Source organism: Lampetra planeri, chromosome 33, assembly GCF_965212315.1.
Source record: "Lampetra planeri chromosome 33, kcLamPlan1.2.h2, whole genome shotgun sequence".
NCBI lineage: Eukaryota > Metazoa > Chordata > Hyperoartia > Petromyzontiformes > Petromyzontidae > Lampetra > Lampetra planeri.
In genome coordinates this window covers 11507107-11531708 of record NC_136139.1, presented here as the reverse complement: position 1 = coordinate 11531708, position 24602 = coordinate 11507107, and the positions used below count along the sequence as shown (strand labels likewise).

The 24602-nt window shown below is 53.0% G+C and overlaps 1 protein-coding gene across 1 annotated transcript in view; it reads left to right on the top strand.

Moving 5' to 3' along the window:
* LOC144729844 (uncharacterized) overlaps positions 1-23064 on the top strand; it is a 28263-nt gene extending 5199 nt beyond the window's left edge. Inside the window, exons 2-8 of the mRNA XM_078610361.1 lie at positions 14306-14519; positions 15084-15159; positions 15455-15578; positions 18381-18498; positions 20115-20271; positions 21513-21679; positions 22421-23064. Coding sequence (XP_078466487.1) covers positions 14306-14519; positions 15084-15159; positions 15455-15578; positions 18381-18498; positions 20115-20271; positions 21513-21679; positions 22421-23064 — 1500 coding nt within the window. The remainder of the gene's footprint in view (positions 1-14305; positions 14520-15083; positions 15160-15454; positions 15579-18380; positions 18499-20114; positions 20272-21512; positions 21680-22420) is intronic.
* The last annotated feature ends 1538 nt before the right edge of the window (positions 23065-24602 follow it).

The window sequence follows — 24602 nt, the reverse complement described above, 5'->3', positions numbered from 1 at the left end:
GGGAGGGAAGAACAAACTTGGCAATAGAAAATAGGTACGATGGATCCACTGCTAGATGATGGTCACCCAACTCTATCTGTCACGATACCGCGAGGCACCAACACAACAACATATCCCCCTACACTCAATGCACTCATCAATGACTATGCCAGTCAATGCGTGATTTCAAACTACGGCATCCGCTTCCATCAATTGGCTCTGCTAGGCATCGGAAGCTATTGCCCTGAGTGCTAAGACGAAAGGCCCCCAGGTCCTGGCGGAGCTGTCCCGCCCGTGGCTGTCACACGCAGCGGGCACTGCACCAGCCTGAGGCTCACTTCCTGCGCAGAATGTGAGGGAGAGGAGTGAGCGAAAATGTAGAGACGCGAGCCACAGCAGTGCGATTATGGCCATGCAATCCATACTATGGACCAAATAGTAAACATCTGTAGTGTGCACTCCTTCTACCGAGGAGGGAGAGCAACATTACACGAACTCTCTCTGTTGAAGTCTTCTCATACACGTTGCCATTGGCATTCAGCGCCTGGACGTCTCGCTGCTGCCACACGCAGGAACAGAATGGCGAGAAACGAGTCTGGCGATCTGCGGCTACTCTGCCGCGATCCTTCCTAACGCCACCATCTGGGCCCCTCCGCGTCTGTCTCCACCTTCATCATCCCTGTCTCCACCTTCATCATCGCTGGTCTCCGTCTCACCGTGCCCACGAGGGCTGGCCACGTCAGTGCTGGTCGCGAACTCTGGTCGACGCTAGCCTCTCTCATCTCTCAATCCATTTTTTCAAACAAGTCCCCAATCATGACCATTCTCTCTTCTCGCTATCGTCTGGCTCTCATCTTTTCATCTTCTGACGACATTTGTATTCCTCTCCAATCAGCGACGCCACAGCTGCCACCACTGTACTGCGCGGATTCCATCTCCCACGGAAACAACGAGCAGCGCTTAGCCGGAACCACACGCAGGCACCGAAACTCAAACTCAACTTTGTCATTTACCAGGTAAATTCCACTGAGCTTTGAGCTCTTTTTCAGAGCCGACCTGGCCACAGATTATTGCTCACCGGCGTGGCTTTAATCATCATCACACGTATGGATGTATATCAGTGTAAATAATCTAAACGCGTGATTCTAATCGCGGAGGGAAAACCCGGAGGAAGCTGGATACAATCCACGCAGAGAGTAATTTTGTTGGTAGGTGAGTAGGTAGGGGAGTGGATGAGTGAGTGGGTGGGTGGATGAGTGGGTGGTTGTGTTAGTAAGTAGGTGAGTAGGTGGGCGTGTGGTTGGGTGAGTGGGCAAGTGGGTGGGTCGGTGAGTGATTGAGTGACAACTAAGCGAATGGCTAAACCACTTAGAACTGAATTGACAAGAGTCGCTAGTCATTCGCCACAGGAAATCATCACAATCACCATCACTCTTGGTTCCTCGTTGGGTCATGTCCTCTCACGTTTGGTCTCCATCTACATCGCTCGCCGCTGTGGAAGCGGACACCTGAGTGATCTGTAATTTGTCTTGAGTGTTGGTGTGGGCTGGAGGACCACTATCAGCTCTCCCTCTCTCCTAGAAGGTGTGCGCGCCTCCGCTCTCAGTCTCATCTCGCTGTTGCCAACGTTGTCCCAGTCTATTCCTCCAGATTCTGTCTCTGGCTCCAACAAGGTTCGATTCTTTGCGAGATAAAGTCCGCGCTTCCTACGTGGCGATGCTCGCATCAAGAAGGCGACCCTGGGAACCGGATTTCATGAGGCACCATACAATCAATTAGAGGAATAGAGGAGATTATACATATATATATGGCCATATCTCACGACGCTGGTCAATGGTGCCGATACTCAGCACCTGGTATGGGGAATGCATGAACTCACACACGCACGCACACATCTGGGCATTCAGATTCACGCATTCACACAACCGCATCGGCACACAGAGCCGCAAACACCGACACGCCCACGGAGTGTACACAGTCAACACGCGACCTGTTAACACGCAATGCTTCACAACCAACGCGTCGTGACTGTCTAAACATTGCCTCCGCGCTGTGCTTAACAGGGCGCCGTGGTTTAGAGGGACAGCGCTTGCCAACAACATGTGGCACCGCCGGCAGAATTTAGTTTAACGAGCCCGGCTCTGCCAATGAGTGTGCTTACTTCAACACGTTCTGCTGGCTAATAAACAGACACACACACACACACCTCGTGCTATATCCGAAAATAAAGTTTTGCTGGCTGGATTCTGGCTCGCGGCCAAGTGCACGTGCGGGGCGGTGACGTCACCGCGCACGATGCATGAAGGCGTCGTCTGCATCACACGAAGCCAAGAGGCCGATGGAGTCAAGATGTTGACACCTGGACTGTTGTGAATTATAGACTGTCGTGAATTATAGACCGAACCCATCGGCCACTGCTCGCATTGCAGCACGACGGGGCTAAAGAGGGCCGTGCACAGTGACGCAGGTACACATCGAGACGACTCCTTGGCTGATGCTGCTACTGTTGCTATTATTGTCTTCGATAGTCCCCGTCGCATTGTCTGGGCAGTGTTGACTCGCTTCAGCTCACGCGAGTTCGCGTTACACAGAGAGCCCTCCACCCGTCCCTCCTGAGCAGCTCACACACACGCACCTGTCACTCACATATACACCTGCCACTCATGCAAACACACATCTGTCAATAACGTGTGATGTAAGGGAAAAAAGTTTAACTGGAAGCATATAATATTTTTTGCGACATATAATTGTAATGTATTACTTACTGTTAGTAGCTCAGCTTATTGGAGAGTATATTTAGTATACTGATGATACTATGTAATTTATACTTTAGTTTTTTACGTGGTTGTTTAATTACTGCAGCTACATACTATTAACATTCCTTCCCTTTATTAATGCTACCCCTATCCCCTCCCTTTGATGCTGCTAATCCTGCATAATACACGGGCATAAGTAGTACTAATCACATACCTGCATTTCCCATATCCCCTCCCTTTGATGCTGCTAATCCTGCATAATGCACGGGCATAAGTAGTACTAATCACATACCTGCATTTCCCATATCCCCTCCCTTTGATGCTGCTAATCCTGCATAATGCACGGGCATAAGTAGTACTAATCACATACCTGCATTTCCCATATCCTCTCCCTTTGATGCTGCTAATCCTGCATAATGCACGGGCATAATATGACTTTGAAACCCCCCGCCCACCTACGCATTTCACATGTAGTGTAGTAAGTATTCAGGAGGCTTTGACGACGGAGTCGGAGGCACACTTATTTATTAACACCAACTTGTGCACAGTAACGGGTACACACAGCACTTAGAGGGGTATTGTCCCCTTCACTCGTCTAACAGGGAGACGCAACATTGAACCCCACTAACCTACGCCCGAGTCCTCCACTACGGAGCTAGGGGAGGCTACCTATCCCAGCCCTGGTCAAGGTGGGATCCCGGCACCCTGAGTCTCCAGACCGGCTCTTATAAGAACGTCAGTCTGGGCTCTCGGGGCCACGCCACCGGCTTGCCCTGGTCGGCCCTGACAAGGACAGCGAGCCAGGGGAGCTCCGGGGCCCATTCTAGCTGGTCTTCGCTGGTTTAAGCTGATACTCGACCTCGAGCCCTCCGGCTCACCACCTTTTATAGTACTCGGCCCCCGGGAGGGGCCCGTGGGGGATGCAGGTGCGGACGTCGGTGTGAGCACCTCCTTTGTGTACGGCCCTAACCACGCCCCTTGTGTTTGTTAGCCATCCGTGCCCATACACAATTACACCTCTACATCACCCCCCCCTGTACAGCTCGCAGCCGTCCCCGGCTGCAACAAAATCAGAATAAAGGTGCATCCCTCCCCAAAACCGTGTGTGCCTCGTGTCATTTTAACAAGAACAATGACAACCATAACAACAACAACAACAACAACAGGAAACAGGAAGAAAAAAATAACCCGACGCACCCCCCCGAATAAATACCCCATTCCGCAAAACCAACATATATACACGCGCTCCGGACGCCTCCTCCCACCATCCGCAAGGGCCCCCCAACGGCCGACCTCACAAAAGTCTGCGCATTTTGGCGCGCGTTCTCGCGGCGGGCCCGTCACAAGGGCCCGTCCCGGCACGCTCAGTGGCGGTTGTTGACGGTCCGGGTGCGAGAGAGTCTGGCTTCGCTGCCGAGTGACCCCCGACCCCCCCGGGAGGGGTTGGCGGTCGTGGACCCGTCACTCCTGTTGCACCTGGAGATGGAACAGTCGATGTCAGGTTAGGCGAAAGCAGCGACGTCGGGGAGTCGGCGGACCCCTCACACGTTTGGCCATGCGTGTGTGTGTGCGAACCACGGGGCGGCGCAATGAACGGTTTCAACCTGGAGGGGTGCACGTACCACCGACGCCTCCCCCATTTGACGCGTACACATTGCAGCCGCAAGACCTGTACAACCTCCATGGGCCCCCGCCACGGCCGTACCAACTTAGACGAGGTCGCCAGCGGCACCTGGGGACAGTGCAACCATGCCCTGTCCCCCGGTTTCCATTTGAACACATGTACCCGCCCCAGCCTAAGCCTCTCATTCGCCTTCTGGCGGAGTTCAGAATTTTGCACGGCCGCTTCCCGCGCCTCAGATAATTTGCCAATGTTAAATTTAACGTGTTCGGACAATGTAGACTTCGCCTGAGGCGCCGAGAGCTTCAGCTGGGTCGTCACAGGCGGGTTAGCCTCGCGGCCATACATTAAAAAGAAAGGGGAAAATCCGGTGGCCGCATGGGGAGCCATCCTGTAGGCTTGTAACACACACGCAATGCGAAGGTCCCAATCTGTGTGGGATTCCGATACCTGCTGGGACAGCATGGACGTGATAGTCCGATGCAGCCGTTCCACCATCCCGTCAGTTTGTGGGTGATATGGGGAGGTCCGAATTTTCTCCGTACCCAAGAGGTCGCACACCTCGCGGAGGAGTTTCCCCGAAAAATTCTTACCCTGGTCAGTCAGCAGCCGTTCCGGAGCACCCTTGTCGAGGACATAGCCCTGGACAAAGGCCTCCGCGATGGCTGCTGCCGACTGGTTGGCCAGGGGCCAGGCCATGGGCCATCTCGTGAAGTATTTGACCCCTGTCAATAAATACCTATTTCCCCTGGGTGTAGCGGGAAATGACCCGAGAATATCCAGAGCAACGAGCTCGTTAATCCGGGAAACCTTTATCGACTGCAGCGGAGGGTTGGACCCCCTCGCTGGTGGTTTCCGCTGCGCGCATTGCGTGCACGACCCCAGGAGATCCCCCACGTCCTTTGCCATGCCCGGCCAGAAGAAATCGAGTTGGAGCATGGCAAAGGTCTTGTGAACCCCCAAGTGCAGGAGCCGCTCATGCGCAGCCCATACCACCTTACCCCTCAATGCTGCAGGCACCACGAGCCGTTGGCGGCGGGATTTCCCGTCCCAGTGCATTAAAAGCCCCTGGAACAACCCCCACGAGTCAACGTTCGCCACCCCCTGACCAACCCCCCCGGTGCGACGGCGCAGAGCGAGGAGGGACGTGTCCTCCATTTGGAGGCGTCCCCACTCCGCAACCGACAAGCCCAGCAACGAATCCCTCCCTTCTTGCTCGATAGGACCCGAAGTTGAAGGCGCATCGGCGGCGGCCACAAGGACCGAATCGGTGGTCACGTTCGGGGGCCTACAACGCCCCGAACCCAAGAGGCAAGCGCACTCCGAATTAGGTGGCAACCGTGACAGGGCGTCAGCGTTCGTGTGGCGGACGCCCTTACGATATGTGGTGACAAAGTCGTAGTCTTGGAGAATCTTCAACCATCGAGACAACTGCCCCGATGGTTGTTGAACCCGCAGGGCGTACTGCAGAGCCGCATGATCTGTACGGACGGTGAAACGTCGACCGTACAGATACGGGCGGTATTGCTGAACGAAATAAACAATTGCCAATAATTCCCGACGGGTAACGCAGTACCGTTGTTCCGCCGGAGACAGTACCCGACTACCGTAAGCCACCACATGCTCTACGCCACCAATGAGCTGGGACAGCACGCCCCCAATGCCCGTGTTACTTGCGTCTGTATCGAGCAAGAAGGGTTGTGAGAAATCGGGGTAATTCAACGGCGGAGCCCCCACCAGGGCATTCCGGAGGGCGCGAAAAGCAGCCTCCTCTTCCGGCCCCCAATGAAACCTGACTCCCTTGGACGTCAAGGCATGCAATGGTTTCGCGATCGTAGCGAAGTCAGCCACAAACCGTCGGTAGTACGACGCGAACCCAATGAAACTCCTGACCTCTCCCACCGAGGTGGGAGTCGGCCAGGAGCTGACGCATTCCGTTTTGGCGGGATCAGTGGATATCCCCGAGCGTCCAACAATATGACCCAAATAGCGCACCGATTCGGAGCAAATGGCACTTCTGCGGTTTAAATTTCAAATTGGCAGCCCGCATTTTGAGGAAAACAGCACGCAACCTCTGGAGGTGTTCATCGAATGATTTGCTAAAGACGATGACATCGTCCAAGTAAATTAAACACGAATCCCATTGTAAGCCCGCCAAGACCAGTTCCATTAACCGCTGAAAAGTTGCTGGCGCAGAATGTAAGCCCATCGGCAAGCGGTTAAATTGGAAGAGGCCTTGCGGTGTACGGAAAGCAGTCTTAGGTTTGGATTCGTCATCCAGAGGAAGCTGCCAGAATCCAGAAAGTAAATCCAGGGTGGAAAAGAATCGCGCCCCCGCCAAGGCATCGAGCGACTCATCCATTCGAGGAAGCGGGTACGCGTCGGCTACTGAAATTTTGTTCAACCGCCGAAAGTCGACACAAAACCGCAGCGAGCCGTCGTGTTTTTTCACCAAAACGATCGGCGCGCCCCACGGGCTGTTGGAAGGGGAAATGATATCGGCGGCTAGCATGTCATCAACGGCCGATTTGACATGATCCTTTTCGGCGGGACTCAACCGAAAGGGATTTTGGCGGATTGGCGCGCTGTCACCCGTGTCAATATGGTGTCGCAGCAATTTAGTACAACCAATATCAAATTTGTGTTGACTAAAAACGTCGGCAAATTCTTTCAGGAGAACTCGCAGCTGCGCACGCTGCGAGTCGGACAGGTCCACTGATCCCACGCAAAGCGCATCCAGCCATCCGTCATCACAGTCCGAATGCGGTCGCGACGGAGGATCGGTGCTTACCTGACCCACGAGTGATTCCTCATAGGGTGCCGGCGTTACGTGTGCAAGCACGGTCCCTTGAGGAACCACGGCCGTTCGCGATCCTACATTAAGGACTGCAATGAAGGGGTCCCCATCCCCTTTCACCATTGTCTGAGCCGCTAGCAAATCGGGTCCATTGACCCCGGCCCGAGATGGTCCCAACAAAACCCCCCGATCCGCAACCCCCTCAGCAAACGGCCGACGCAACCTAAGAGGGACGAGCATCTGAGCCCCCGGGGGTACGCGCACAGTTTTTGCCACGAGCGCCTGCACGGTCGCAAACGCCCGACGCTCCGTGGCGGGGGAAGACAAAAACGTTACACGTCGGCCCGACGGGAGCTCGATGCACCCCTGGTCGATCAAGATACGAATGGGCATTTTAGCCAAGAAATCCGTCCCCAACAGGCACGGAACCGCCAGTGAGGAGGAAACCGAAACAGGGCCGGATAATTTAATGTCTCCAATGCAAATTTTGGCGCGTATTTGCCCAATGATGCCTAGCGAGCCCCCGTTAGCAGCATAGCATGGCACGTCAACGGGGAGCAAGGGACGACTTTGAACGGGAAGGATGTTATAAATCAAATCAGATATAATGGTCGCCGATGCTCCTGTCAATTAAAATCCGCACCTCTACCCCATCAATATGACTGACCACGACCGACGATCCCGCCAACGCTGCAACGACACGATGGGCGAGCTCCGACCACTGACCCGGTTGGAGCGCTCGCCGCATTTCAGAACAATCCGACGCAACGGCCGTCGATTTGCGAGCCCTGTTCGTTTCAGCGCGTGAGTGTGTGTCGGATGTGTGCATGGGCCAAACGTGTGAGGTGCCACGACTCGCCGTATTTCTCTGCTGGAGCTTGGGTGGAGACGGCGCGGCGTCCTGACGAGGTGTCGCCCCGCGCTGACGGGGAGCCCGGCATCCTGAAGCAACGTGGCCTTGAAGGCCACAGTTGTAGCAGCGTGTGAGCGCCCCAGATGGCCTGGGCTGCTCCTGGCGGCTCGGTTCGTTCCGAGCCTGTGGTCCCGCAGATCTCCATTCCTCCCGCCGCTCCACCCCGCAGACCTCCACCGATGGAAGGGCGGGAGCCGCCATGACATGGCCGGCCACCCCCTTGGCAGCCTTGCGACGCAGGGACCGCAAGCCCCCGTGGATGTGGCGCGCGACCAGCAGGGAAGACATCTCCGTGTCGTCCTGAGCCAAGACGGCGACGTCCAGCTCATCCGCGAGTATCAACAACTTTTTCGCCACCATAGCGTCCACCCCCTCCTCGTCCATCCGCGGGAAAGCTGCCTTCGCCAAGGCCAGGAGAGCCGTCCGGAAGGCCAGAGGCGATTCGTTGGCGCCCCGATGACGATCGTGGAACAGCTGCCTGCAGTCCGAAGGTGGGCCGTAGACAGCTGACAGCAGCTGCAGCGCCAAGTGCAGCGTGGCGCGCTTTTCCTTAGGCGCCGAGGTGAGGGTAGCCAGGGCGTCGTTGTCCAGCATTGCCGGCAGCGCGCGTAGTGCTTCGGCGTCCGTCCAGTTCGCCATCTCCTGATGAGCGATGAACCGTCTTTTGAAGCCGCCCCAGTCCCCGTCCGTGCCCACGAATTCTTTGAGAGGCGGCAGTCGCTGCTGTAACGCGACGTCCGTGGCTGCGGATCGCGCTCCGTCGTTCCCAGCAGACGTTACAGTGTGGGCGGGCTGCGAGCATGGCATCGCCGGTCGCTCCGTTGTTGACGCGCTGGCCGGTGTTGATGATGTCACGGCTTGTGCTTGGCCCTCAGCAGTCACCTGACGCGGGCCGGCCCCGCCCTCTGCTCCCACTGTAGTGATGGCGGGAAATTTAACCGCGAGCCGCGTCGGGGTGGCGGGAAATGTCGCCGCGCGTCGGCTGCCGTCGTCGTCCCGCGCAGCCTCTCCAGCCCCCAGCCGCGTGATCTCCTCCAACGTGGCGGCCGCATCGTAGAGCAGCTCCGCCAGGCGGGAGTGAGCCAGCCGAAGTCCCTCGGCCGACGCATCCCTCCCTTCCTGTCGTAGCAGCGCGGGTGTACTCGGCCCCGGCTGCTCCGATCCGACCCCGGCCATCTCTGGTGCCGATTCGGCCGAGGTGTCCTCCATCTCCGACTCCCTGGTACGTGTCGTCCCTCGTGTGTCCATCGTTGAACGTTCACTTCTGACCCCAGATGTAGTAGTATTCAGGAGGCTTTGACGACGGAGTCGGAGGCACACTTATTTATTAACACCAACTTGTGCACAGTAACGGGTACACACAGCACTTAGAGGAGTATCGTCCCCTTCACTCGTCTAACAGGGAGACGCAACATCTAACCCCACTAACCTACGCCCGAGTCCTCCACTACGGAGCTAGGGGAGGCTACCTATCCCAGCCCTGGTCAAGCTGGGATCCCGGCACCCTGAGTCTCCAGACTCGGGGCCACGCCACCGGCTTGCCCTCGTCGGCCCTGACAAGGACAGCGAGCCAGGGGAGCTCCGGGGCCTATTCTAGCTGGTCTTCGCTCTTCGCTGGTTTAAGCTAATACTCGACCTAGAGCCCTCCGACTCACCACCTTTATAGTACTCGGCCCCCGGGAGGGGCCCGTGGGGGATGCAGGTGCGGACGTCGGTGTGAGCACCTCCTCTGTGTACGGCCCTAACCACGCCCCTTGTGTTTGTTAGCCATCCATGCTCATACACAATTACACCTCTACAGTAGTACTAATCACATACCTGCATTTCCCATAAATATGCTAAATTTCTCTTGATATGCAAATTATTTTGTCAAGGCGCCCTTCCCCCCTTCCATCCCAGCTTAAATATACGCTCCAAGCGTGGTGGTGTTTCATTCAGACGCTGTCTCCCCGACAGACCTGGTCTTCACCTGAGGACGGCTGCTTGCGTTGTGGCCGAAACGTCGTGAGAATTATTTTATTATGTTTTATTTTTATTATTTTATTACTTCCCTTCTACGTGACTTTACCGAAAGAACCAAGAAGATGAAGACACATCTGTCACTCACACCGCGGCTCATTCGCCTGGCGTGACCGATGACGACAACCAATCACTCGCAGAGACGATGCTGAGGATTGCATCACGTGCCACCGCTGTGTGGCAGGCGCCTAATTTGCGCACCAGCGATGGAGTGTGTGCGTGTGTGTGTGCGCGTGTGTGCGTGAATACGCGTGTGTGTTTAGATGTGTGCAGTATGTGTGAGAGTCTCAGTGTGTGTGGGGAGTGATAGTGCAGCGGTTAGCGCACTGTGCTACGAACCCGGCTGCCCGGGTTCGATTCCCGGTCACGATCGACGCCTACAGCGGGATTCTAAAGTGCAAGGCCCGCGGACCACTGACGGCCCCTGTTGGCCTTCAGTGCGGCCCCTGACGTGCTGCCTCCGACAATACACAGCGAGTGAAAGCCACCCCACCGCGCAGCCCCAATCAGGGCCGGATTCTCCCAGTAGCACGAGTAGCTACACATGTAGTAGCTACACATGTAGTAGCTACACATGTAGTAGCTACACATGTAGTAGCTACACATGTAGTAGCTACACATGTAGTAGCTACACATGTAGTAGCACGAGTAGCTACACATGTAGTAGCTACACATGTAGTAGCTACACATGTAGTAGCTACACATGTAGTAGCTACACATGTAGTAGCTACACATGTAGTAGCTACATATGTAGTAGCACGAGTAGCTACACATGTAGTAGCTACACATGTAGTAGCTACATGTGTAGTAGCTACATATGTAGTAGCTACACAAGTAGCTACATGTGTAGTAGCTACGGACCCCGCACTTTCAAGGGCCCCGCGCTAAATGCTTCCAAGCTATCAATTCCGGTTCAGTGATTCTGCACTTGCTCTATTACTATAGTACTATACTGCCTTAAACTTTTATGAACGACTGAGTGTTTAAGATTAACGATTTGTCGTATTATCTGGTTGTATAGCAAATGAACAAATAAAATTACTTTACTATGCAAGTTAAAAAGGTATGTTTGAATATTTGTGGGTTTTTATTTTATGTCGGGCCCCTTTATAACAACATATGCTACAGGCCCCGCACTAGCTTAATCCGGCACTGGCCCCAATGGTTTCAGATGTGTTGTGGACCTCACAATGATGATGATGTCTCATCGGCAAAAGTTCACCCCCCCCCCCCCACTCTACAAACCAGTGAAGAACGGTGCCCTACAACATGTTAAGGCAATACGGGTGATCTTCGTATGGCGCAGTACGTGGCGCATCGCGCTACCCGGGTTCATTCCCGTTCACGGTTAACATCACTGGCGAGTGATATCTGAGCGGCCTTGAACGAGCACCTGCGTGTAAACATCCGCGCTGGAGAGACCAAGGTGGCCAGGCGAAGTGCTGACCCTACAACCCTCTCACGCGCTCGCCGGCTTTATCAGGCGCTCCGTGTGAAGGAGTGCGTAGCGCACTGCTGTGCACGCAGGGAGCCCACTTGGATTCCTACCTCGTGGCCGACGTCAGTAACGAATACCTGGACCAGTCCTGGGCCTCACCTAGGTCGACTCAGCCTTAAACAAGAATCTGGGGTGTAAACATCAGCGCTGAGGACACAAAAGCGGCGGGCCGTGGTGTTGGCTGGGATTGAAGCGGGGTATGTGGCCCTCAGTATCCTCGCATGCTGTGGCTGTCATTAAGACTGCTGATGTTGGTGGTGATTATGATTGTGAAGGTAGTAGCTATGATCGTGGTGTTCATGTGTGGTGGTAATTGTGATGGTGGATGTGGTGATGGTTGTGGCTATGGCTGTGGGTGTTTGCCTCAACCACAGGATGATGTGATGTGCCGAGTGCAGTAATCACGATTAGCTTAGGTGCATGCCTGCTTGCTTGCTTGCCTGTTGCTCTGCTTGCATGCTTGCTTGCTATGTTTTGCTACCCATGCTGTCAAACGCTGCCTTTGGCGAGCCGTAACGGTGAAACAGGAAGCTGAGTGCGTAAGTCTTCCTTGCCAGTACAGAGCCTCCATCACCAAGACTCCCGTGCCTCCCCATGGGCAGCCCACGGTAACTGGTGTCTCGTGACACCAGACCAAACCAGGAGCGGATCACGGAGCTGCGGCGGTACCCAGAGGCATCTACAACTTGCCAACCCCTGCCCCACTGCCTTGTGGGGTAAATTTTGACTAGGGGGAGAAAACCCTGACTTCCAATCTGTGGTGGGGACCCTCAATGGCGGTATTCAACAAACCGGATCTCTGGCAGTCCACTGCAGCTCTGGCCAGACGAAGGTCGTCGTGAGTTCCCCATGCCACCTGAGTCTGTCTGGCTGGAGTGAAGATGGTGGGCGTAGGGACTGCGCACCCCTATCCTCACCATAATCCACTCCCTATGCAGGTTTCTTGCTCCAACCTCTTTCCCCATCCCCCCTCCCCTTTTTTTTAAAGCCCTACGGTAACAGCGAATGGTGGAAGGTGCAGGCGAAGGATGTGACTGGGAGAATATATCTAAACTCTCCACGGAGGCAGCGATGGAGTTTAGGTCACCGAGACACAGGATGGGACAGCGTGTCTCTTCAGCAGATTCCATCGTGTCTGAGCAGCCCCGCACTGCTCACCACTGACGGGGAAGGGCCGAGAAAATGTGGTCCAAAAATTGTCCGTTCCACTCACTCTGGATGGTTAGCTGCTACCACCGGAGCATCCCATTCAGCGGCCGAAACTCAATAACATGCAAGACTCGTTTGCCCCTTCAGGTTTCTTCATGAAATGTCCGCACCCTCCTGGCCTCTAAAGAAAAAAACCGACAGACCATACAGAAGGACAGCCCTTGTGGCCCATGAACTCAGGAAATACGACATCGACATTACAGCCCTCAGTGAAACAAGCTTACCTGGAGAAGACTTTCTCACAGAGGTTGGTGAGGGCTACGCCTTCCTTTGGAAGGGTGTTCCGGATGATTCTCGCCGCCTCCATAGAGTGGGTTTTGCTGTTAAAACGTGACTCCTCCAACGCGTCTCTGAATCCCCTGTTGGCATTAGTGAGCGGCTTATGACGTGGTGCATCCCTTTGGCTGGGGGACGCTCTGCCACGCTCATCAGTGCTGATGCGCCTACACTGGACGCAGACAAGGAGGCCTTCTATAAAGCTCTCGACACTGCCATTTAAAAACACATCCCATACTAACAAGTTACTCCTCATGGGAAACTTCAATGTCGGGGTGGGCTCCGAACATAAGACCTGGGACCGTGTACTAGGCCAGCATGGGGTGGGTAAGCAGAACAGAAATGGGCTGCAGCTACTCTCCCTATGCTTTGAACACCACCTAGTGGTCACCAATACCCTGTTCCAGTTGAAGGGCAAGCACATGAACTCATGGCAACACCCCCGTTCCAAACACTGGCACCTGCTAGATTACATCATCCTACTTCAGTGCGACCAAAATGAGGAGCTCGTGACCCGAGCCATGCGTGGGCGGAATGTTGGACTGATCACCGTATGATCAAAGCCAAGCTCCACATTGAGATCCGTCCATGCCATCCAAGGAAGGCCCCAAATAAGAGACTCAACTGCAATGCCCTAAAAAATCCAGCTGTCGCTAACAACCTGCGGCGTCTCCTCTCCACCAAACTCCCCCCAAACTCCCTAGACCCTCAACACCACATGGACTGAGTTGCGCACAGCCATCCTCGAGGCAGCCTCCGAATTAGTCGGGTACACCAAAAATCGTCACCAAGACTGGTTCTACAAGAACGCTGCCGACATTCACACACTACTACAGAACAAAAGCCAGGCCCACAAAGCCATCCTTTCCAACCCAGACTCCCCCACTCTCCAATCCTCCCTCTCCAAGGCCAAAGCAGAGTCCCAGCGTGCTCTCCGTGCCATGGACGATACCTGGTGGGTCTCAAAAGCAGATAAGATCCAAAACCTCGTGGACACAAACAACACCCAAGGGTTTTATGATGCCATCAAAGTCCTCTATTGTCCCCAAAAACAAGCCATCACCGTGATCAGGTCTACTGATGGCAACACGCTTTTCAAGGACCGCCAAAAGATCTTGGAGAGATGGGAGGATCACTTTCATAACCTCCTCAACCACACCGACATCATCAACACACTCACAGATATCCTGCCCTTCATGAACTCGACACTCCACCAAAAATTTCTGAGGTCTACCAGGCAGTCAAAAGCCTGAAAAAGAAGAAAAGTGCTGGACCCGACGGCATCCCAGCTGAGATCCTGAAGCATGGGGGATACTTCCTCCTTCGCCGCTTGCACCTTCTCATCAAGTCCATCTGGCTGTCCGAAACCATCCCACAGGAATGGAAGGATGCAAATATTTTAGTTATCTACAAGAAGAAGCGTGGCAAAGTGGCTTGTGGCAACAGCAGAGGTATCTCCCACCTTTCAATCGCCGGGAAGGTCCTCGCCATGATAATGCCTCTACCGGCTCACAAAGCACCTATCCAAAAAATACTCCCAGAATCCCAGTGCGGCTTCAGGAAAGGCGGGAACACTACCGACATAATCTTTGTGGCAAATCAACTGCAGGAAAAACTGCCGGGAGCAAAACAAAAGACCTCTTCATAGCTTTTATCAACCTCACCAAAGCATTCGACACCATCAACAGCGAGATACTCCGGCGGCAGCTTATCAAACTTGGGGTGCCTCCCAAGTTTCTGAGCATTCTAAAATAGTTCCATGAAGGAATGCATGCCAGAGTGGTGCATTGTGGGCTTCAATCAGAGGCCTTCAACGTGGAGGTTGGGTCAAGCAAGGCAGTATTCTGGCTCCAGTCATATTCAGCATGCTTCTTGCTGCCATCACAAGCCTGTCACACGACAGAATCCGGCTACAGTACCGTCTGGATGGACATCTCTTCAACCTAAGACGCCTCCAAACCCACACAAAAAACTGCAATATGCACATGACTGTGCACTCCTGGCTCACACCCCAGAATCCATGCAACACAACCTCAAGCTGGTCTCCTCCTTCTACCGCTCCGTCGACCTCCAAATGAATACACAGAAGACGTAAATAATTGCTCAACTGTGATCCGCGTCTACCTCACTTCCTACCTTCAACATGGATGGTGTTCACCTCAAATTGGTGCCCCACGTCACCTACTTCGGTTCTGACATCTCCCCCTACGTGCTCCCTAGACGATGAAATCCACATTCGCATCAATAGAGCCTCCGCTTCCTTTGGACGCCTCCGGACCAGGGTCTTCGAAAACAGTAACCTCAAGACCCACACCAAGGTGGCAGTTTAGAATGCTGTTTGTGTCTCCACTCTGCTTTATGGCTCAGCGGCCTGGACCCCATATAGGCAGCACATCAACATCCTGGAAGCCTTCCACATCAGATGCCTCCAGCGCATCCTAGGGCTAACCTTGAAGGACAAAGTACCCCGCACTGAGATCCTCAACAACACCAAGTCGTCCTGCATTGAGGCAAGCATGGCTAAACGACACCTCCGCTGGCTCGGCCACGTGATCCGCATGGCCTGATTACCGCCTCCCCCGTCGAGTTCTCTACGGCCAAATCAGCGCAGCCAAACCCTCTGCTGTAGGACAGAAAAAGCGCTTCAAGGACCACAGCAAGGACCTGCTGAAGCGTTGTAACATCAATCATTCTAGCCTGGAGCCCCTGGCGCTGGACAGGTCCACCTGGTAGTCCACCTGTGCCAGAGGGGTTCAGAAACTGGAAGACACCATCTCACAGAGTAGATGTGAGAGACGCACCCAGAGACACCAACACAAAGCTGGGATAACGTCACCCGACATCCAACACACGTGTCCCAGCTGCAGCAGAGTGTGTGGCTATCGCATTGGCCTCCACAGCCACATGAAGTGGCACGAGCACCAAAGGCGCTAACCCATCCCAATCCCTCATCCACAAAAGGAGCAACGTCATCATCGTCTTCGATGGACAGCCAAGGAGGTTGTAGTTGTCTCGGTGATAGTGTATATGGGATGCGGTAGTGTAGCGGTTTGCTCGCTGCACTACGAACCCGGCGACCTGAGTTCGATTCCCGTTCACGGCCAACACCATTACCTGAATCGGCCCAGGGCCTCCCCTAGGTGGACTTAAAGCCTCAAATGGTGAGGTGTAAATATCGACACTGGGGAGACAAAGGCGGGCGGGCGTGGTGCTGGCCACCAACCTCCTCGTGTGCCGTGTCGGCCTTTATAGGTGCTCGCTAATGACACTTTCCCCAACAGTCTGTTACAGGCTATACGGAGGAACTTTGTCTTTGTTTGTCTATGATCGTGTTGGTGCTTGCCATGGCCATGATGCTGGTGACCAGCGCTAATGGTTCATTAGGAGCTGGGACATTACATCACATTCGGCGGTGATGGTTCACGCCGTCCCCGATGTTTGGGGTAAACAGGCAGGTGCTGAACAATCAATCAAAGGTGAGGCACAAAACGTGGCTTGTGGAATCAACACTTGCTTACAAGATCGGCTACAAGCGAAGTCCACAGTTATACCTCAAAATACGAAGTAGATGCGTTACTGGAGCTTTGCATATCGAAACTTCGTATTTTCAATACCTTATAACATTAGTACTCTGAGGATGCGTTCCCAGCCTGCGTAACTTACCATTTAAAACTATAAACACATTAAAATTTAAAATAAACTGACACAAGTTAAAGATACGTAATGTACTGTATCGTAAAATATATGTTACACTCACCAGTAGTGTTTGGTGCAGTCACAAGGTTGTATTGCCACAGCTCCGTCATAGCGCGTTGCTGCGCTTTGATTGGCCGAGGCGAATGCAAACAAACTTTCTATGACCCATCGCGATACGCAAAGGTCAACAAACATAATTACATTCCTATTCATGTAATATTGCAGATTGCTATATTTTTTTATTCGTTTCAGTGTACAACATTTGTTATTTTAATTAATTTGTTACGATTAATATCATACTAAAGTAATACATCCAAAATTCGTGATATTGAAACTTCGTACATTGTATATTCGCATGTCCAGGTATTACCGCATTCCCTTATAGACTACACTTGTATAGTCAAGAATGATCACACTCAGGATTATCTTGTAACAGTAAAAGTAATTAGTTATGAAAAACATGGAATGCACAACCGTAACACGCAGCTGTACAGCAGCACAACCATGGATCCCCCAAACTGCACAGTACAATAAAACAGGCCTCTTTAAACATGAGTGTAGTGTGGCAGTTTTACACCCAAGGCGGACCGACATGCTTGTTTGTGTTTAGTTTGTTATCCTTCCCCCGCATCTCCGACGAGCACAGTTGGCTACGTACAGTGCGAAAGAAGTTCAACATACATGTGCAGTGTCAATGATTCGGAGACGAGGTTTGTAGGAGGCGCTTTATTAACGTTCACGGTCTCGTCCACACACTCTCCACAGGCGCTTCGCCTCGCCTGTACACAACACTAGCCGTCTAACACTGACGGTGCTGACTGAGACAGCCAACAACTATCCTGCAGCGCAATATCTAGCGAAGACGGCAGCGACGACGACGGCGACGAGTCCAATCCCAGGACCGGCAGCCTCGAGCTCCTTTTATGCTACCAGCGCGGCCTGGCCCCGCTCTGACCACGCCTCCCTTCTCGAACCTACTGGCAGGTTCCAGGGGCCTCCAGATGTGGTCGTCCACAACCCTTGCCCTAGTTCTTCCGCTCTGCCAACACAGCCGTGCACACGCTCACCGGCGTGAGCGCTGTGTCTGTCCACCACGACTGCCGCTGGTGTCCACCAGCTGGCGCTATGACACTACACATGCAACATACACCGGCCTGACCAAATACAGTTATCTTGAAATCTCTCCATGGACTTTCCTCATCTCGTTCACAATCTTCTTTCTCTCTGTCCCTCCTTTTCCGCCTGTGCCCAATCATATTGTCGATCTTTGTCCCTCCTTTCACACTTCCACTAGAATCAACGTCTCCTATACACTAAGCAGTCCCCCTGCTTAACCACGTTTCTTTCCCCTCTTAAAGCTTCCCTCTTCTCTATGTGTAATTCCCTTTCTCTTCTCTCCCCTCGCCCCTCTACTCCTTCCCATGCCTCCCCTGCCCTTCCAAATACAACAGCAGCAAGGTGTTCTCAGTGATGCTCAAGCTGGAGAGGACGGTTTGGACCCTCAAATGCTATTCCCATTTATAGAGGGGGTACAGCTGCTCCCCCCACTGCCCCCCCCCTTTTATGTCACGGCCAACCCTCCATGAGTGTCCGCCCGTTCTGTGCTGCGGGCGCAGCTCGTCGTGGAGGCGCGGATCTACGGGGTGATGGGCGCCGACGGAACTATCTCCAACCTCACCAATTGGGACTACAACAGCGCCATCTTCTTTGCAGGGACCGTCGTCACCACCATTGGTACGCTGGGGAGCCCTCGGGGCGAGGGCCATCCATGCTATGAACCTGGCCACCTGAGTTCGATTATCGGTTTTGGGCATCCTATTATCTTATATTTATAGAGCACCTTAGCTCAAGGCACCTCACATAGTTTGATAGCGGTAACACAAATCAACTGATTTAGATGGCAAGGGGTGTGCAAAGGGCCGAAGAATGAGGGATGGGAAGGAGTGGAGGGGGGAGAAGAGGAAGGGATTGGGCAATGGAAAAGAGGCGAGGCTTTAAAGAGAGGAATGCAAGGAGGTTAAGGAGGGGGATTTCTCAATGTGCACGGGAAGTGAATTCTCGTGGAAGGGTGCAAGGAGGGAGAAATATCGAAAACGGGATTGGGCACAGGGAGGACAGAGATACATAAGATTGTGAGCGAGGTAGGGAAAGGCCATGGAGAGATTTAAAGACGAGTATACGGTATTTAAAAAGACAGTGGTGTAGTAAACGTGAAATCAGTGATGTTGAATGAGGAGAGGTGAAGTGTGAGAATTAAATGGGAGATTCTAAATAACGAGAATTGGGGTTTCCCCTTTTTCTGACAACAAAACAGGTGTTAAGTTGTTAAAACACCAACTGCCTTTTTGGCATACCTCTGGTCTAACACCGTTTCAGACGAGGCTCAAAAGAAAGCTGTCTCTGGTGTGGACCAATCAGTTTCAAAGACGATGCATATATTATCAGAGTATGTTTTTTGTTTGCATTCTGACCACAAGTATTGTGGTTAATGCAGACATGATTCGTTTTCAAAGGTTTCAGTTTGGTGTTTTAACTTCTTAACGCATTATGGGAACCTCATTTGCCAGTAAAAATATGATAATTGGTTCTTTACCCTTCTATCTGGCAACAAAACTGACACCTTTTTTTTTTACAAGGAGTCATGTTTGCATAGACCGCAATACCTGCAGTCATAATACAAACAAAAAAACATAACTCTGATAATGTGCACTGTCCTTAAAGTTCATTGATCCACACCCGAGACAGCTTTCCTTAGAGCCTAGTCTCATATGGGTTAGACCAGATGACGCCAAAAGGTGCGCCTTTTGGCGTCATCTGGTCCAACCCATATGAGACTAGGCTCTAAGGAAAGCTGTCTCGGGTGTGGATCAATCAACTTTAAGGACAGTGCACATTATCAGAGTTATGTTCTTAACGCATGTTTTGTTTCCAGAAAAAAGGGGAAAAACCTATTCTCATATATTGGTACTGGCAAAGGAGGTCCCATGATTCAAAATAACTTTTCCAGAAACATTTGTAATTGTTGGAGGGAAGTGAGGGTATAGGCAGGGAGACCGAGGAGAAGAGAATTGCAGCAGCAGTCCAGATGGGTAAAGACCAGACACTCAACCAGGAGGAGTGGGTCTTTGGTAATGCAGTTAGAATGTGTTGTTGTCCTTCCCCCGCGTCTCCGATAAGAACGGTTGGCGGGAGACTCGCCACTGCATTGTGTCGCTTGTTCTGTAAATTTTCAAAGACAATCCAACATTGGATGCACATGGCCATGTTTCATGAATCCGAGGCCCCTGGAGCTGCTTTGGGCCTAAGCAATGCCGAATTATGGTTTTGTATACAACCCCTCCAACCTCCAGGCTATGGGAACCTGTCCCCCGCCACCGTGGGGGGCAAGGTCTTCTGTATCATCTTTGCCACCTTCGGGATCCCGCTCAACGTGGTGGTGTTGAACAAGGTTGGCCAGGTCATCCTGCGTGGCCTCGACTGGATCGCGGAAGTCTTGAGAAAAAAGGGGCTCAAAAAGGTACGGACGGGGGTGCCTTAGTGTCCAACATCCACCTACATTCTCTCACGCACAAACATTGTATCATCCGCCCACACCCAACCACCCAAACTCCACTACTGACTCAGCCCCAACCACTCAAACTCCACCACTGACCCAGACTCAACCACCCAAACTCCACCACTGACCCAGACCCAACCACCCAAACTCCACCACTGACCCAGCCCCAACCACCCAAACTCTACCACTGACCCAGCCCCAACCACCCAAACTCCACCACTGACCCAGCCCCAACCACCCAAACTCCACCACTGACCCAGCCCCAACCACCCAAACCCCTCCACTGACCCAGCCCCAACCACCCAAACTCCACCACTGACCCAGACCCAACCACCCAAACTCCACCACTGACCCAGTCCCAACCACCAAAACTCCACCACTGACCCAGACTCAACCACACAAACTCCACCACTGACCCAGCCCCAACCACCCAAACTCCACCACTGACCCAGACCCAACCACCCAAACTCCACCACTGACCCAGTCCCAACCACCCAAACTCCACCACTGACCCAGGCCCAACCACCCAAACTCCACCACTGACCCAGTCCCAACCACCCAAACTCCACCACTGACCCAGACTCAACCACACAAACTCCACCACTGATCCAGCCCCAATCACACAAACTCCACCACTGATCCAGCCCCAAACACCCAAACTCCACCACTGACCCAGCCCCAATCACACAAACTCCACCACTGATCCAGACCCAACCACCCAAACTCCACCACTGACCCAGCCCCAACCACACAAACTCCACCACTGACCCAGCCCCAATCACACAAACTCCACCACTGATCCAGCCCCAAACACCCAAACTCCACCACTGACCCAGCCCCAATCACACAAACTCCACCACTGATCCAGACCCAACCACCCAAACTCCACCACTGACCCAGACCCAACCACCCAAACTCCACCACTGACCCAGACCCAACCACCCAAACTCCATCACTGATCCAGCCCCAATCACACTAACTCCACCACTGACCCAGACCCAACCACCCAAACTCCACCACTGACCCAGACCCAACCACCTAAACTCCATGACTGACCCAGACCCAACCACGTAAACTCAACTACCCATTCCTCATCACCTTGACTTTCAAAACCGAAGCCGAATTCTGCTCCACTGCCCGAGCTCCTCCACACCCAAAACTCCATACCACCTCTTCTGCTCCTCTTCCAGAGCTCAATCCGGCTCCTGACCACGATGGCCTTCGTGGGCCTGGGGTTCATGATCTTCGTGCTCTTCCCAGCCGTAATCTTCATGGCCGTGGAGGGGTGGAGCTACACCGAGAGCTACTACTTCTCCTTCGTCACACTCAGCACCATCGGCTTCGGGGACTACGTGGTCGGTGAGGTCACCACTTCCTCGTCGTGAGCCGTGGGCCGTGGGCAGGGGCTACCACCAGAGATCGGCCGAGTGCTAATGATGTGGTGGCTGCGGTTATAAATCGGGTTAGAGTTCGGGTCAGGGATGAAGTTAAAGTTAGAGATACCCCAGGTCTCATAGGGTGAAATTTATTAACATGTTTGGTTTGACGGCCACCCCCATTGAAGACCACCAGTGCCCCTTCCTCCCGCCTGTCTTCAGCACTGGTTTCACGTTGTGTACTAGTGTGTTTAGTATTAGTAAGGCACTGGTTTCACGTTGTGCACCAGTGTGTTTAGTATTAGTAAGGCACTGGTTTCACGTTGTGCACCAGTGTGTTTAGTGTTAGTAAGGCACTGGTTTCACGTTGTGCACCAGTGTGTTTAGTGTTAGTAAGGCACTGTTTTCACATTGTGTATCAGTCTGTTTGGTGGCGCTAACTCTCCCCGCACACATAAAAATCCTAGCCATGGCATAGCCTGCGCTCCCCTACCCCTCCAACTTCCACTCAATAACTCCGGTTCACATCCCAGTCCCTGCGTGATCCCCCCTGCCATGCACGTTCTCCTTTATTTATAGCCCACTGCTCCTCCTCCTCTCTCCTCCCCATGGACACTCAGAAACAGAACGCGGTGGTAATGAGCAGCCCGCAAGGCTCCAATTTGGCAACAGAGCGGGTCCCCAGTTCCAGGTTCATTCCGAGGTTTTCTGTTCCGGCCCACAGGAAGCAACCCGAGCGTCCACTACACGCCGCTCTACAAGACCATGGTGGCCATGTGGATCATCTTTGGCCTCGCCTGGCTCTCCGCAGTCTTCAACGCCATCACCGCTCTGCTGGAGCGTGTGGGCGAGGACCTGGCGAGACGGGACCGAAGGGACCTCGGCTCGGAAGGGGGCATTGCTATTGTGGACCCTGGCCACCCTAGCCATGGAGATACAACGGGAGACCATGGACAGATGGGGGAGATGGGGAAAGAAATCCACCAGGTCACCAATGCTGGAGGAGAAACAGGAGGAGGAAGCCCTATTCCAGGAGTGAGCACAGAGAAAGGGGCCATCAAGGACCCTGGTCCAGGAGGTGGTACGGAGAAAGATGACCTCAAGGACCCTGGTCCAGGAGGGGATAAAGAGAAAGATGACCTCAAGGACCCTGGTCCAGGAGGGGGTTCAGAGAAAGAGGACCTCAAAGACTCTGGTCCAGGTAGGGATACAGAGAAAGGGGACCTCAATGCCTCTGGTCCTGGAGGGGGTGTGGAGAAAGGGGACCATGGTCCTGAAGGAGGTATGGAGAATGGGGGCTCTGTGGGCAGTGATACCCCTGACAAGCCCAACCTCGCTGAGGCACAAACAGAAAGGGACGACATTTAAGCATGGACATAAGAGGTGGAAACCACGTGGGTGGAGTTCCTAGCGTGGGAGGCAATTGGGATGCACTTGCATGCGATCACATTTCAGTCTTCCTGCACACTGGATGTGCTGCCGGGTTATCACGGTTTATCTCGCTACTGGGTCACCCCAGAGCTCAGACGGGCCACTGACGTTGAGCCACGTCCAATCAGGGTGCACCTAAAACATCACGCAACCACAGCCACCTGGTCATAGTTGCCAAGGCAACGCGGCCCCTCAAGAGGCTCTGCGCTTACAATGGCGGTGGTAGCCAGGCTCGGTGACATGGCTGGGTGGTGTACCCCACGACTTATTCTGAAAATAAACTGATGTCCACGTTCACAGTCAATTGCACAAATGATTTGGTGGGTGAGAATCAAGTTGAGTCCGTGCTGGTCGAATGGTGGAATATTCCGGCGACCACGAGCCACGGGAACACTGAGAAGAGATGAGGGCGGGCAGATCACACCATTGGCAGGTCGGAAAACAGAAAACAAAACTACAGGGGGTCCTCGACATACGACGTCTCGATGATATTAATTGTTTCACACTCACGTCGATGACTTGTTGAGGAACCCAACGTAAATGTCCCCGCACACACGTGGTTATGGAATGTTCTACATGGTTCAGCCGAGTCGACAACGTACTGGACCAACTCGTATTTCGTGCATGCACCACCATCTTCTGTCCCATCGTGTCGTCTCGCATGCGTAGTGAGCGCTCATTGAAGATTGGCGCGGACTTGATCACAAAATATCGCCGCAAAGCTTCAACAATGAGTAGCAAGTGTAGTGCTAGTGCAGGTGGTGAGCATGTGAAAAACTGCAGTAGTAATATGCTCGATGTTAAAATGAAAGTAATAATGTGTAATCTAGATTTGAAGCTTTCGTGACTGCAGGAATCCATACTCTTTGGTTCTTTCGGTAAAGTCACGTAGGTATAAAATAAAATAAATCACGACGTTTCGGGCACAACACAAGCGTCCGTCATCAGGTTGGAAAGCATGGTCTGCTGCTGAGGCAGACTGTTTTAAAAGGTTTGAAATGGGTGTAGCCCAAGGGTCATAAAGAAGTGACCGGGGCTAGTGATGTTAATGTGAGAAATTAGCATGTGACTGTAAGATAGGAGGAGAGCGGCCTCCTCGACGAGGGCACGGAAGTGGCTATGTTAATGTGAGAGATTAGCGTGATGTTAATGTGAGAGATTAGCATGTTAATGTAAAATCGAAGAGTGGTGCAATCCAAAGGCATGAGAGAAACCCAAAGGGTGCAATGCAAAGGGCATGTGACTATCTGAGTGCAATGCAAAGGGCATGTGACTATCTGAGTGCAATGCAAATGGCATGTGACTATCTGAGTGCAATGCAAAGGGCATGTGAGTATGAGTGCAATGCAAAGGGCACGTGAGTATGAGAGTGCAATGCAAAGGACATGTGAGCATGAGAGATCTAAGAGAGAAGCATATAGAGACACAGAGTCGGAAATAACAGCTGACATAGGCAGTTAGGATGGAAACATTAC